Below are 15,060 nucleotides of genomic sequence, written 5' to 3' on the forward strand. Positions count from 1 at the left end.
TCTTGGCACCTGTGAACGTGACTTTATTTGGAAATAGGGACTTTGCAGATGTGACAAGGTAAGAGGAGGCCATTAGAGTGGGCCCTCATCCGAATGACTGGAGACCTTATAAGGAGTCAGAGACACACACAGGGCGGCGAACGCCACGTGAAGACACAGACAAAGAGAGGACAGCCACGTGCAGGTGGAGGCAGAGATGGGACTTTGGCTGCCTGATGTCAAGCACGCTTGGGGCTACCAGCTGCAGGAAGAGAGGCAGGGTCCTCCCCAGAACCCACGGAGGGGGCAGGCCCTGCCGACACCCTGACTTCAGACTGTCAGTTTCCAGAACTGAGAGATAAACTTGTCGTTCTCAGCCCCAGGACACCAATACGCCCAGTAACCCGACGGACCCAACGGCTTCCTCCTGACTGCTCCTGTCACACCCTGTACCATTTTTAACACATTTTTAGCTCACAAGGCCCACCCCACCATCACGGATGGCTCCCTCGGGCCCAGAGGACAGAGGGGCAGCACCCCAGGGCCCCACGCAGCCCGGACTCACGAAGCCGTTGCCCATGATGCGATAGAGGCCTTTGAGGGACTCTAGGTCCTTGTTGGTGAAGTGGAACTGGACCATCCTTGAGTTCCGGAACAACGGGCCCAGCGTGGTCTGGGGGAGACACAGGCCAGCCAGCGCGTTGGGTAGGGAAGCGAGGAGGGGAGAAAGGAGGCGGGAGGGGGCAGGGCAGGGATGAGGCAGGAGAGAAGGGGCAGGGCGCCTGGCAGGGGTCGCGGTCCTCCGCCTGCCACTCACCAGCAGCTGCTGCGGGATGAGCTGCATGATCAGCTTCTGGGGCCACTGCTCGGTCTTCCTGCGGGCGATGCCGGGAGAGGTGTCAGGAGGGCGCACACCCCAGCCCACCCCGCCCCCGACCGTCACCTACAGGTTCTCGCCGTGGTTCACGTAGACCTGGCAGGGCAGTGAGCGCGTCAGCTTGGTGTTGGCGTCCACGGAGGCGGGTTTGGGCTTCTGAGGGGCAAGAAGGGCGAGTGGCAGTGAGAAGGGCTCCAAGCTTCAGGCCCCCCGCCCCATCCTCTCGTGGGGGCCCCAAAGCTCAGAATGGCCCTTAGTTCAAGTCTCACGAGCCCTGGGCCCCTCCTCCAGACCATCAATCCTGCAATCCTCTAGCCTTCCAGTTCCACAAATGTGGGGGCTCCTCCTCTAGCCCTCTGTCCCCCAGAGGCCATAATCCCCTGGGCCCGTTTTATCCAGGATCCGAGGGTTCTCTCGGCTCTTCACCTGCAACACAGTTCTTACTACCTCCCCAGTCCTGAACTACAAATCCCATGCTTCCTTGGGACTATCCTCAGGACCACAAGTCCCATGAGCCCCTGGAGCACTGGCCTCACCCCGCACCCTGCCAGTCCGGCCCTATGAGATCCACGTGCCCAGAGACTCCTCAAGCCACTCACCTCCTGCCACTCGAGGACTCCGCTCCAGGCCAGGACTTTGTTAGAGACTGACTGCTGCCCACCGAGGGCTGGGGCGCCCAGCTGGGCCGGGGAAGGGCCGCTCACCCCACCTGGGGCTACCGTGCCCGCCTGCCAGGGGGAGGAAGGAGGGCAAGGAGCAGGGTCAGAGCATCTCCCAGGAGGGGCTGTCCTGAGAGAGGGACAGACCAGCAAGAATGGGACGAAGCTCCCTTCCTCTGCACACCCTCCTGAGGACACCGCTCAGCTGTCCCTGGGACCACCAACACTCTGACCCTGTAGGATTAGGGACGCTCAGTGCCAGGATGGCCTGGCCTCCCAGGACCTCTCGGGCTCCCAAGAACAGTCTTCACCCCGCCAAAGCCGCCAGGCCCAGGACTCCATCCGCAGACCCAGGAGTCTACACGTGTTCTGTAGCATGAGCCCCGTGAGCCCCAAGGGCTCAGACCCACAAGCTCCACGTGCCCGTGGCCCCTCAGGAAGGCAAACCGCGCCTCCGCAGCACTGTTAGCCCCGGGCAGCCCGGAGGAGGGAGCGGGCGTGCAGACACCTACCATGGAGGGGGCCCCAGGCTGTGCAGCAGGAGCCAGGCCTGGGCCAGGGGCCACCGTGGAGACCAGGCTGGGCTGAGAAGCGGGGGGCGGCTTGGGGGCACCAGGGGGCCCTGGGGGCAGTGGCGGGGCTGGGGTCTGGCTGAAGGGGGGACCCACTCCGGGAGCGGCTTGCTGGAGAGGGTTGATGGGCGAGACTGTGGGAAAGAGCAGAGGAAGAGGTGGGGCACAGGTGTGGACGGAGGCCGGGCCGCCCCCGCCCGCCCCACAGCCTCGCCCCAGAACTCACAGCGTGGGCCCAGCCCAGCCTTCTGGTTCTTGGCAGCCTCCACCGCGTTCTGGGCGGCCACTTGAGCCGCGCTCAGGTTCCCAGGGACCTGGGGACAGAGGTGCGAGACTGGTGAGGACCACATACCTCCGTCCTGGTGTCCCATGGGGGTCACACCGCCCACGCCTGCACAAGGCACAGCTGCCCCAGCTCCAATGTCGAGGAAGCTCTTGACTCCCACCACTCCCCGCGGATGTGATCTCCCAAGGGTCCCCCACCCCGTCCCAACGTCCCAAAGGAGACTCCCGTCACCCTCCAGGCCCCAACTTCCAACTATACCTCTCCCAAGGGACCAAGGCCCCCCCATGCCCCAGGAGCGTGTCCCCTTCCTGCGGACGTCCATACCTGATACTGCTGGGGGACAGGGGGCAGAGGCTGCTGGGGGGCTGCTGACAGTGTGGCGCCTGAGGGTGGAGCCGGAGGAAGGGGGACGGGCTGCTTCGCCTGGAGGGGGCCTGGGGCCGAGCCGCCCCCAACTGCGAGCCAAGGACAGATGACCGAGCCCGAGAGAAGGGGTGTGATGGGGAGAGAGAGGAAGGAACATCAAGTGAGCGGGAGCCGGGAGGACGCCTCCCGTCGCCCCACCGATGCCCGGGCCTCACCGGGCAGCACGAGCCCCCGCACCAGCACCATGTGCCGCGGGTCCTGGCTCACGTCTGTTGGTGGCTGCAGCGGCTCCAGCATGGCTGGGGGAGCCGCCTTTTCGAACAAGAGCCGCAGGGCGGGCAGCTTCCGGGGAGACACGATGGAGAAGTGGATGCCTTGCTGAAGGAGGGGAACGAGCCGTCAGGACAAGGCTGCAGGTGCCAACCCAGACCCCAAAACCAAATCCCCATCAGGCTTGGGGACAGGGAACCACAAGACCTGTAACAGCCACCCCAGGGGATTCTGGGTTATAGCTCTTCCAACAAAAGTAAGCAGAGCTGGCCAAACAATTTGTCACTATTCTGTGACCCAGGAATCCAGTTCTAGCCCTCCTCCCTCAGACCCAGGAGTCCAGTCCCAGCCCCTCCTCCCTCAGACCCAGGAGTTCAGGCCCCCTGCCCCTCCTCCCTCAGACCCGGGGGTCCTCACCTCCCCAATCTTCTGCACGAGACTCTCCGTCGTGTACCCAGAGTACGTGGTGCTCTCGACAGCGGGAAGCAGGTACGGGGGCGAGTTACAGATAAGGAGGCAGACGCGGTGTGTCTGGCCGCTGCCAGGGACAAGGACAGATGTGGAGCAGGCAGCCACAGGGGCCCTGAGAAGGGACGGAGACCCCGCAGCAGCAGAGGTCCAAGAACTCTGCCCGCCAGGATGCCAGGAGGAACACCCCCATTTTACAGCCAAGATCCCTGAAGCTCGGAGAGGGTCCTGATACGCTCTAAGTCACCCAGCAGGCAGGGGAGGCAGGAGGCAGGCTTGGAGCTGGCTCCCCTTCCCGCTGAGGACACTGAGGCCAGGGGACACCTGCCTCCCGGCCCCGAGTGCTGGCACACACGGCCCACCCGCTCCCCAGCGTGGACGGAGCCGGACAGGCCCGCCCAGATGCACTCACATCTGCTCACGCATCTTCTTGAAGTCGTCGAACAGCTGCAGGGCCGTGCTGAGGCCTTCGGCAATGAGGCTGCAGCTCTCGCCGCCCCCGCCCATGAACCTGCAGGGCGAGGAGGTCAGCCCCCGGGGGCCCCTGTGGAGCCCAGGGCTGCCACCCCCCAGCCCCCACTTGAGCCTGTCCCTGTGCCGTCCCCTCCCCCACTGGACTGTGCACCTTGGGACAACAGGGACATGGTTGAGTTCCCTGCGCTATTCCCAGTGCTGGCACAGCGCCAGGCCCAGAGAACGAGGACAGGGGACATTCATCTCCTGCAAGGAAGTCCCTCTGGCAAGAGGCCCCATCGGAGGATGGAACAGAGAAAGGACCCAAGACACCATGCAAGGAATCCCATGCTATGTCGCAATCCCTGTGCGCCTCCCCTCTCTGGGCCTTCTGCTCCATCTTTAAAGCCAGCACTGGCCTCACCACCTTCCCAGCCCAGGACGGAGGCCTCTTCTGTCCTCCTGCAATGTTACAGGTGAACTGTGTCCCTTCAAAAAGACAGGTTCAAGTTCTAACCTGCAGTTCTCCAGGATGGGACCCTATTGGGAAACAGGTCTTGGCAGATGAGCCAGTTACGAGGAGGGCCTGCTGAAGGAGGGTGGGCCCTAATCCACTACGCCCCGTGTCCTTACAAAAAGGGAGAACTGGGACACAGACAGGCTCAGAGGGAAGACGAGGTGGCAAGACACAGGGCAAAGACCATGTGGAGATCGGGGTGACGCTGCCACAAGCCAAGGAACATGTGGGGGGACCAGGAGCTGGAAGAGGGGGCGAGGACCCGCATACCGGATCCAGAGGGAGCTCAGCCCTGCCCACACCGTGATCTGGGACTCCTGGGGCCAGAACTGTGAGACACCAAGCTCCTCCTGTTCTAAGCCACCCAGTTTCCAGTACGGTATTGCGGACACCTGACAGAACTATCACACACACAGACTCGGGTGCCTCCTCCCCCGATCTACAGATGGGTCCCCGGCGTCCGTGCCCTGGGGCGTGGGGAAGGCCCTGCTGGACTGCAGCTGTGGCTTCTTCAGGTCACGTGGTCCTGAGGCCGACCCTTTGCCCCAGGGGACTTTGTGCAGACTGGGCCCCGCCACCCTGCCCTGTGGCCCCTGTGTTCGTGTCAGTACCCATCTCCCCCCACAAAGAGGGACAGGGTCTGAGGCCTCTCTTGCCCCCAGCCCCGCCCCCCACAGTCTGGCGAGAGGGAGACCTTGGGAAATAAACAAATGAGTGTTAAATAAACAAATGGCTGCAAGTCCATCGAGGCCAGAGTAACACCAAGCCCTCAGCTGGGCATCCAGGGCCCTCCGTACCCTCCCACTCCATCCCTCTCTGGCTGCAAATCCTCTGGAACATCTCGAGTGTCCCTGCTCTCCGTGACCTGCCACACGCCCAGGCCTCTGCCTGTGCCGTCCGCCCCATGACCACAAACGCCCTTCTGCTCGCCTGGGTGGAAACCCTGCCTATCTACCATGACTGGCAGCCCAGAGTCATCCTCCTGCAGGAAGCCTTCCCCACCTGCCACCTGATTTTAGGCCCCACCCTCGATCACATCACGTCACCGACACTGTGACTGTCAAGCTTCCCTTCACAGCTCACCTTCCCGCCCCAGGGCCGGTGCAGCCCTCAGGGAGGGAGACCAAGCGGTCTGAGCCACCTCTCAGCCACCTCTCGGCTGTGGCCGAGGACACGCAGGGCCTCAGGAAGTGCCTGCTGAATAAGTGAGCCACCAGCAGCCTGGCCGAGAGCCCTGACGCTGACCCCTTCAGTCCGTCCCCAGCTCTTTCCGGTTGTGGGCTTCCGGCCCTCTGCCTGTGCGCTCGCTGCCCCTTCCCCTCCTCTCTGAGGGCACGGAGCCCACACCCCTGCTCCCTACCACTGCCCCCTTCCTAGAACTCCTCTCCCCCTGCACAGGTATCTTCACACCCCAGAGTCGGGGCAGGCCCCATGAATGAACCAACCCTGGACCCCCCGACTGCCAGCTCCCTGTTCTGGAAGAAATCGAACCGCTATCTTCATGGCTGGGGCTTGGGGACAGGGCTGTGGGGGTGGGGCAGAGACAGGGAGCAAGTGCTTCACACTTGCAGAGCTGGCCAAACAATTTGTCACTATTCTGTGACCCAGGAATCCAGTTCTAGCCCTCCTCCCTCAGACCCAGGAGTCCAGTCCGAGCCCCTGGAGACGCACGGGGTCTCCTTTTAGGGTGATGGGAATGTTCTGGAACCAGATAGAAGTGAGAGTTGCACAACACCATGAATGCACTAAATGCCACTGAATTGTCCGCTTTAAAATCATTACTCTTGCTATGCGAATTTCACCCCAATATTGGAAAAGTAATTTACGAGGGAAAGGGATCAATTAACTACTTTGAGATCCTAAAATGTGCTTTTTTCTTATTGAACGTTGAGCGTAAGCCGTCTGTTATGAGCTCAGAGACATGTAACAAATATTTTGTCCAAGAAATGAGAAAAACTTGAAAATGGGAAGCAGGAAAAAAAAGGGCGACCTGTAAAATATGCTTTGGATATCATCAAGTTTATGAGAAACCTTAATTCCCAATAAACCCGTCGATGTTGTCAACACACAGTAACATACAAATGACACGGAAGGGCCCTGGGTGATCCTGGTGGGCTGTGACTCCTGGGGGTCCTCGGCCTCTCAGCCTCCCCAAGTCACCCCCTTGAGTCTCCACCACCCACTTTCACAAGCTAATGGCTCCCTGAAGGCCCCGGAAGGGAATAGTCAAAACGGACAACAGTTACAGCAACCGGTGCCCCACCCAGCCTGTCGCCCTCCACAAACACCAGCTCCAAGAGGGCCGAGACCTTGCCCATCCCCTGTCCCGGCTCCTCAGGACCTTTGGACAGTTTGCTCCACAAATGTTTGCTGAATGAATGAGTGAATGACGAGTGGACCGTCACATGCCGCAGGGCAGACACTCGGGGCTGTCTTCCTTCTGTCTCCCTCCTGTCGGATTCTGGGGCACTAGCTGTAGGAGAGGGAGACAAAACCGCCTCTCTGGGAAGAAAGGGAACGTAGCCTCAGAAACGAATCTTCCCAAAGCAAGGATGTTTCAAACACACCGCATGCTTTGTTCTGAAATCAGGTCGGCCCGGGAGAAGACAAGGTTTCTCCAAGTGTGAACAGAACTTGCTGACTTCGTTTGTGATCTGCCACAGGCTGCCCAGAATGTCACAGAAGCTGAATTTAAATGGTTACTTAGACCTGATAAACGACTATGAGTGCTAAATAATGGCTTCAATGTTTATCGTCTGGTGGGGAGGATTCTGAAGGGCGGGCACGGCAGACAGAGCTTTTCCATCTGGGTAAAAGCACAGTGTATTCTAGGCCGACTCGGGGGAAGGAACCCCACATGGGATGCGAGGATTCAAAAGCACTTCCCTCTTATCTTCCTAGTGCCCTGGAAAGTTTTATTTTATTTATTTATTTATTTATTTTTGAGGAAGATTATCCCTGAGCTAACTACTGTCAATCCTCCTCTTTTTGCTGAGGAAGACTGGCCCTGAGCTAACATCCGTACCCATCTTCCTCTACTTTATACGTGGGACGCCTACCACAGCATGGCGTGCCAAGCAGTGCCATGTCCACACCCGGGATCCGAACCGGCGAACCCCAGGCTGCTGAGCTGCAGAAAGTGCGAACTTAACCGCTGCACCACTGGGCTAGCCCCTGCCCTGGAAAGTTTTAAATAACGTGGTTTGACTGCCTTTCCTGACACCCAATCACCCACCAGATCGTCTGGTTTCTTGGTGATTATCTTCCCCACAGCTTTCACTCATTCATCTCCTCAGCCAGGGTCTCCTGAGGCCTCCCAGGTGCCAGGCCCCAGCTGGAGGCAAACGGCAGGAGAAACACGCAGGGTCCTGGCCATTCACAGTCCAGAGGTGTGGGGCTGTGACAGGGGAACACCTGGGAGTAACGGGGGCAGAGGAGGGAGCAAGTGGCTGCTTGCCAGAATCAGGGAAGGGCCATTTAAGTTGGGCCTTGAAGCTTACACAGGAGTTTACCAGGGAGAATGAGGACATGAAGAGCATTCTGAGCATTCATTCACTTACTCATTCAACAGAGTTTTCCTTAGGCCCCCTTGGTGCCAGGCCCTGTGCTGGGTGCTAGGGACTTGAGCGACGTCAGACTTGGACTCAAGCCTCAAAGAGCCCCTACGTCACAGTATTTAAGTCATATCACAATTTATCCCAGCGATTCTCAACGGGGTGGATTCTGCCCCCCCAGGGGACGTTTGACAACGTCCACAGATATTTTTGTTTGTCACACCTTGGGAGGGAAGTGGCTACCGGCAGCTGGTGGGCAGAGGCCAGGGCTGCTAGTAAAGATCCTACAACGCACAGGACAGTCCCCAAAATGGGGAATTATTTGGCCCAAAGTGTCAACAGTGCTGAGGCTGAGAAACTCTGCTCCATCCTGACGAGTAATGCTAACGACCACGAGGGGGGTCAACATTCCACCAACTGTTCAGCACCCCGTCCAGCTCACACAGCCTGGGACCAAAGGCCTTCGGAGATTCGCTGCACGAATGTCGCAAGATAACGGTATCCCATGAACTGGTGCCAGTTAATGAACTCCGACCACAGGTCAGACCCAGAGGGACACACGACACATGGTATGACATCAGCTCCTGGGATCCTCCCACAAGGGTTACCACGCACAAACCCAGAAACCGAGACATAATAGGAGCGAACACAGACGGAGCACTTAACACCCGCCAGGCACTGTTGTAAACAGTCAACAACTCACTTAGCTCCCAAAAGAACCCTATGAAGTCACGGTAACCAGGCCCCCAACGATCCTGCCTCCTGGCACAAAACCCCCCCAAACACCGAACACGACTGACTTGTGGACTAAACAGAATGCGCCAGAAGTGACAGTGTGACACTTCCGGGATCTGATCATCAAAGGCCCTGGGGCTTCGCCGGTGCTCTTTCTGTGGGATCCCTCGTCCGAGGGAAGCTGGCAGCCATGTTGGGAGGATACTCAAGCAGCCGCAGGGGAGGCCTTGGGGCTCACAGCCAGCAAGGAATGGAGGCCCCCTGCCGACAGCCAGAGGGCAAGCCACCTTGGAGACGGATCCTCCGGTCCCACTCAAACCTTTGAGAGACCCTGAGCCCAAAGCAGCCAGCTAAGCCACTCCTGAATCCCTGACTCAGAGAAACTGCATGCGGTAATAAATGTTTGTTTCCGGCCAGTAAGTTTGGGGGTAACGTGTTATGCAACAGTGGATGAGAAATACAATAAACGACGAAGACAAGCACTATTAACACCCCCCCTTGGGGCTAAGTTAGAGGAGGCGGAGCCAGCAGGGACTCCAGGTGTGGCAGTTCTGGCACCTAGAGCTGTGATTTGGCCCCAGGCTGTCCACACCTGCAAGAGCTGCCTGTAAACTATCAAAACTGGATCCAAAGCACAGAGGGATCTGTCCTGGCCCAGCCCCCCCTCCCTGCCCCCAGGCTTCGATGCGCCCATCTGAAAAATGAGGGAGAGAGTAGAGACACAGCAGACAGAAAGGCGAGAACCACACACGGGGCACAAGCTGGCTGCCAGGGTCAACAGGCCTCCTTGTCTGGGAAGTTTTCGTGCTTTCGAATCTGACGGCAAACTCGCTGAGCACACAGAACCCCCCACGGAAGTGCCTTATGGACAAAAACGCCACCCCCCTCAGGCATTTCCGCCACCCCATGTGAGGCAATGGCTCCAGCAGCTCCAACCCAAGCCACCATCCCTTCACCGTCCCTCAAGGGCTCCCAAACCACCCCAAGCACGGGAAAAAGCTCACTTAATGCCATCGAGCCAGGTGACAAACTCATAGGCGCTGCTGGTGGGAGCGTGACACTGGACGTAGGACTCGGGAGCGCAGTCCACCGTGTTGAACACCACGAGGCTGTACTGGGTCCCCCCATACTGGGAGGGGAGGACAGAGGAACTCTGCATCTGGGACCCCAGCACTCTTTCCCTTCAGAGGAGTCGGGGGGGCCCCCACCTCCCTCCTTCCTCTGACCCAGGAGTCCAGGCCCCCCCCCCCCAGCCCCTCCTCCCTCAGACCCAGTCCCAGCCCCTCCTCCCTCGGATTCAGGAATCCAGCCCCAGCCGTAGGCCCTCCTCCCCCAGACCCCGGAGTCCAGGCCCCAGGCCCTCCTCCCTCAGACCCGGGAGTCCAGCCCCCAGCCCCTCCTCCCTCGGACCCGGGGGTCCAGGCCCCCAGTCCCACCTCCCTCGGACCCGGGAGTCCCAAGACTCACGTCTCCCCCGAAGTCCGTCTCGGCAGGAGGACCACCGTTAAAATACCTGTGGGGGTCGGCAGTGAAAGTCGGGGTCAGGCCAGAAGCGGTGGGAAACCCAAGGCAGAGGGCGGGGCTGGAGTCGCGGAAACGGCACTCACTCGATGGCCGGGAGCAGGTAGTGCTTGCGGAGCCCCTCGAAGTAGGGCCCCAGGTTGGCCGTCCCCTCGATCACAAACACCACGTCGGCCACCAGGCCCCCGGCGCGGGCCGGGCCCTCCGACCCGGGGACCATGCCCCGCGCCGCCGCTGCCGCTGCCGCCGCCACCGCCACAGCCACCGCGATAGGAGCGGAAGTGCGCCTGCGCTGCGCGCGCACCCGCGCCGGTCGGCTTCGCGCAGCCGCGGACACGCCCGCGGCCATGGCTGTGCGGGGCACCCAAGGCCGGTGGGCCTATCTCCATCCTCGCTCGCGCCCACCGCGTGCAAGTCTCAGCAAGGGCGTAGCGAACCCCTTCGGGGGCCCGATGCGGAAGACTGAATAACCGGCACGACTGTCCAGAGCGAAATGTACCGAAAGCGGCACAGTCAGCCGCCATCTTTGAGCGGGGCGCCTATTCCGACTCTGGACTCAATGGAGGATCAGGAGACCTGGTTGCTATGCAACGCGTACGCTGCCCTTGTTTTCTACCAGAGAGATTAAGTTTCTGCTTCAGTTCTTTCCGGCGCTGGGTGGGATGGGGGAGGGTCGTGTGAAGGGTCCAATCACGTCGTCCGACACGCGGTTTCTAGGCAACGCTTTCAGGTTGCCCTCAACCCCGAAGGGAGCGCAGCTGTTTTCCCCCCCCCCCGAAAAGAAGCCGAAATCCAATCCAAGTGGCTGTTGCTAGGCAACACCTGAGAGTTGTTTTCTGGGCGAGGGGCCAGCAAGTGGCCTCGAACATAAATACATTCCAGGCGGATTAAAAATGTCCGTGCAACAAATGAAACCGTAAAAATAGCCCAAGGAATAAAGAAACACGGTGTATCATCCTGAAAACTGGAAAAAAGAGTTTATCATCACGGGAAAGCCAGAAAACGTAAGATATTGATCGGTTTGTCCGCAAGACTCCAAACACCAAGTTGAAAAAAAGACGATAAACTGGGAAAGTCATTGTAACGTGTGTTGAGAAAAGTGTACTACAGAGATACGTCTTACCGATCAATAAAAACTTGAGAAAATAGAAATACTTTATTTTATTTTTTTTGATAGGAAGGAATCTAAGCAGGCTTTTCCCACACGCATACAAAATAAAGCCAGTAAATAAATACCTGAAAACTGCTCATCTTCGCCAATTAAAAAGTGCTAATAGGGGCCGGACGGTCAGTGTAGTGGTTAAGTTCGCCCCGATTCTGTGGCCCCGGGTTCGCGGGTTCAGATCCCCGGTGTGGACCTAAACACCGCTCATCAAGCCAGGCTGTGGCGGCCTCGCACATATAAAAGAGAGGAAGATGGGCACAGATGTTAGTTCAGGGCCAATCTTCCCTCACACACACACAAAAGTGCCAACGGAAAGTCCAATGATATAGTGTTTCACCTTTGTCATGTTAATTAATATTGGAAAGAGTAATGTCTATGAGGGTGGGAGGGTTTGGGTGAATGAACAGGCTCAGAAGAGGGGCTGGAAATCGGAACACTTGCTGCAATGCAGTTTGGCAATATATTTCAAGGGAAAAGAGTGCATTCTCTTTGCACAGACCGGTATTACCACATTTTCACGCTGACCTTCTTCATCCCTTTTTTCTTTTAGTTTCTTTGCCGAAGGCTTTTAAAGCAAATCCCCACCATCATGTCACTTTCCCTTTACATGCTCGACAGGCATCTCTAGAAGGTATGGCCCTTTTCTTACATGACCACTACGCCATTATCGCTCCTGAAATGGTTATTTCTTATTATCGTCTGACACTAAATCCATAATCAGATTTCCTGAGTTCTCTCAAAACGTTTTTTTTTACAATTGCTTCATTTGCATCAAGATCCAAAGACCAAGCACATATTTAGACACGATTGCTCTTAAATTTCTTGTAATCTAAAGCAGCGCCCTCTTTTTTTTATACCAGTGTAATGAACTTTTTAATAAAACTGTAAGGGAGATAATAGTAAATTGGAGATAGAAAAAATGATCAACAGGTAAGAAGATGAAAATGGTCCCTAAAATAAAGATCTGCCTTATTAACTACAAGGAAACTTTTCTTTTTCTTTTTTTTTTTAAAGATTTTACTTTTTCCCTTTTTCTCCCCAAAGGCCCCCGGTACATAGTTGTATATTTTAGCTGTGGGTGCTTCTAGTTGTGGCATGTGGGACGCTGCCTCAGCGTGGCCTGATGAGCAGTGCCATGTCCGCGCCCAGGATTCGAACTGTCAAAACCCTGGGCCACCAAAGCAAAGCACGCGAACTTAACCACTCGGCCACGGGGCCGGCCCCAGAAACTTTTCTTTAGATAAGCTGAATGTATGATTGATTGTGTTAACTGATTTTTAACTATTTTCATTACTGTACTACAAAGCCTCAAATAAACAATCAGATATGTTAGCCTGGCCGTTAGCCTCTGGCGTTAGGATGGGTTAGGTGTTAAAACACTGTTTCTGTGACATTGGTGGTTTCATAAGAGGTAGGAATAGTTTTCAAGACTTCCCCTCCCCCCAAAAAGAGAAAGAACCAGAAATTAACAAGAAAGAGGGGCTTGCAGTAGAAGTGTCAGCAGGGGACCTGGCGGCATTGGCATTACCGAGAGCCTGAAGGCAGCTGTGAATTGGAAAACCGAGTCTGGCTCTCCAGCTACGCCAGGACCTTCCAGGACAGCCGAGCTAGCTCCAGGTTGCCAACACTCTTGGCTTCCCGGAGGAGTAGAGGTGAATCCTCCCACAGGACTCAGATCAATAGCAAGTAATGAGTGCACAGTCAAAGGCCACCAGCACAGAGGCTACAACTACAAGTCCACAGAAACAACACTTAGCAGGTGCAGACCCCCACCCCCAGGGCTCCGGGTATTGGAATTATCGGGTTCATAATGTACCATAATGTGCCAAATGGTGGGAGACATAAAGGACATTACGTAAGTTATCTCACGCTGTGTAAGCAATACCCCAAAACTTAGTGGCTTAAAACAATAACAAGGGGTCTTGCCTGGTGGTGTAGCAGTTAAGTTTGCACGTTCCACTTCGGCGGTGTGGGGTTTGTGGGTTCGAATCCTGGGTGTGGACCTAGCACTGCTCATCAAGCCATGCTGTGGCAGCGTCCCACATACAAAATAGAGGAAGATTGGCAACAGATGTTAGCTCAGAGACAGTCTTCCTCACACGCACACAAACATTGATTCCTTCACAGTTTCTGTAGATGAGGAATCCAGGCAGACTTAGCTGGGTCCTATGCGTCAGAGTCTTTCGCAAGTTCTAATCAGTGTCAGCCAGGGCCACAGTCATCTCAAGGCACAACTAGAGAAGGACCTGCTTCCATGCTCACTCTCGTAATTGTTAGCTGAACTCACTTCTTCACAGGCTGTTGGCCAGAGCTCATCCTTGGTTCCATGACCTCTCTTTGCATAGGTCACAATGTGGCATTAGTTGCATCAGAGCAAGCAAGAGAAAGAATCCAAGCAAGGTGGAAGTCACAGTCCCTACAACCGAATCTCAGAAGTGACCTTCCATCACTCTTGCTAAATCCTGTTGTTAAAGGCAAGTCTCAGGTCTCGTGCACACACAAGAGGAAAGGCAGCAAATACTAGAAGGCAGAGATCATTGGGAGCCATTTTAGAAGCATCCGACCACACACACAATCACAAGGAACAGCCAGCATCAAAAAATATGGAGAAAGAATAGGAGGATTTGGGGAAAAAAACAAGGCAATTTATCTAACTGCTAAAAAACCCGCCAACTCAATGGGTAATTGAAACAGAAGATTAAGCCAGCTGAAGAGTGAATTAGTGAAGTGGAAGATAAATTAGAAATTTCCCAGAGTACAATATTAAGAAATAAAAATATATATTTAAACCTTGAAAAGGGATATGGGAGCTAAAAGGTCGGACATTTTTCTAATTTGAGACCAAAGAGGAAAAAAGAGAGTGGAGGAGAAGCAATATTTTAAGCGTTCATGGCTGTATATTTTCTGGAATTGACTAAAAAAAAAAAAAAAATCCTTGGATCCTGGAAACACAAAGTATAAAATCATAAGAAAAAAAGAGTTGCTCCCCTTGACGCATCATGGTGAAAGAGAAGATTAAACAGTACCCAGAGGGAAAGAACAGCTCTCTACAAAGAAATTATATGTAGAATGACAGCCAATTTCTTTCTCTTTTTTAAATTTATTTATTTTTTAAAGATTTTATTTTTTCCTTTTTCTCCCCAAGGCCCCCTAGTACATAGTTGTATATTCTTCGTTGTGGGTCCTTCTAGTTGAGCCATGTGGGATGCTGCCTCAGCGTGGTTTGATGAGCAGTGCCATGTCTGCGCCCAGGATTCGAACCAACGAAACACTGGGCCGCCTGCAGCGGAGCGCGTGAACTTAACCACTCGGCCAGCCCCTCCTTTTTTTTTTTAAAGATTGGCACCTCAGCTAACATGTGTTGCCAATCTTTTTTTTTTTCCTTCTTCTCCCTGAAACCCCCAGTAGGTAGTTGTATATTCTACTTGTAGGTCCTTCTGGCTCTGCTATGTGGGATAACGCCACAGCATGGCGTGATGAGCGGTGCCATGTCCGCGCCCAGGATCCGAACCTGTGAAACCCTGGGCCACCGAAGCGGAGCACACGAACTTAACCACAGGCTGGCCCTGACAGTTAACTTCTTAACAGCAAAAATGGAAACTGAAAGATAGTGGAATATGTTAAGAATTTTGAGAAAA

The 15,060-nt window shown here is 55.7% G+C and overlaps 1 protein-coding gene across 1 annotated transcript in view; it reads right to left on the reverse strand.

Annotated features, from left to right (window-relative positions):
- MED25 (mediator complex subunit 25) overlaps window positions 1–10,621 on the reverse strand; it is a 35,257-nt gene extending 24,636 nt beyond the window's left edge. The window contains exons 1-13 of the mRNA XM_046682144.1: window positions 10,344–10,621; window positions 10,204–10,249; window positions 9,741–9,865; window positions 3,890–3,988; window positions 3,427–3,592; window positions 2,955–3,117; window positions 2,698–2,828; window positions 2,314–2,401; window positions 2,028–2,221; window positions 1,456–1,584; window positions 927–1,012; window positions 797–854; window positions 545–652 (exon numbers count right to left, since the gene is read on the reverse strand). Coding sequence (XP_046538100.1) covers window positions 545–652; window positions 797–854; window positions 927–1,012; window positions 1,456–1,584; window positions 2,028–2,221; window positions 2,314–2,401; window positions 2,698–2,828; window positions 2,955–3,117; window positions 3,427–3,592; window positions 3,890–3,988; window positions 9,741–9,865; window positions 10,204–10,249; window positions 10,344–10,606 — 1,656 coding nt within the window. The 5' untranslated portion in view covers window positions 10,607–10,621. The remainder of the gene's footprint in view (window positions 1–544; window positions 653–796; window positions 855–926; window positions 1,013–1,455; window positions 1,585–2,027; window positions 2,222–2,313; window positions 2,402–2,697; window positions 2,829–2,954; window positions 3,118–3,426; window positions 3,593–3,889; window positions 3,989–9,740; window positions 9,866–10,203; window positions 10,250–10,343) is intronic.
- Window positions 10,622–15,060: the final 4,439 nt, after the last annotated feature.

This window comes from Equus quagga, chromosome 13 (genome assembly GCF_021613505.1).
Source record: "Equus quagga isolate Etosha38 chromosome 13, UCLA_HA_Equagga_1.0, whole genome shotgun sequence".
Classification (NCBI taxonomy): domain Eukaryota; kingdom Metazoa; phylum Chordata; class Mammalia; order Perissodactyla; family Equidae; genus Equus; species Equus quagga.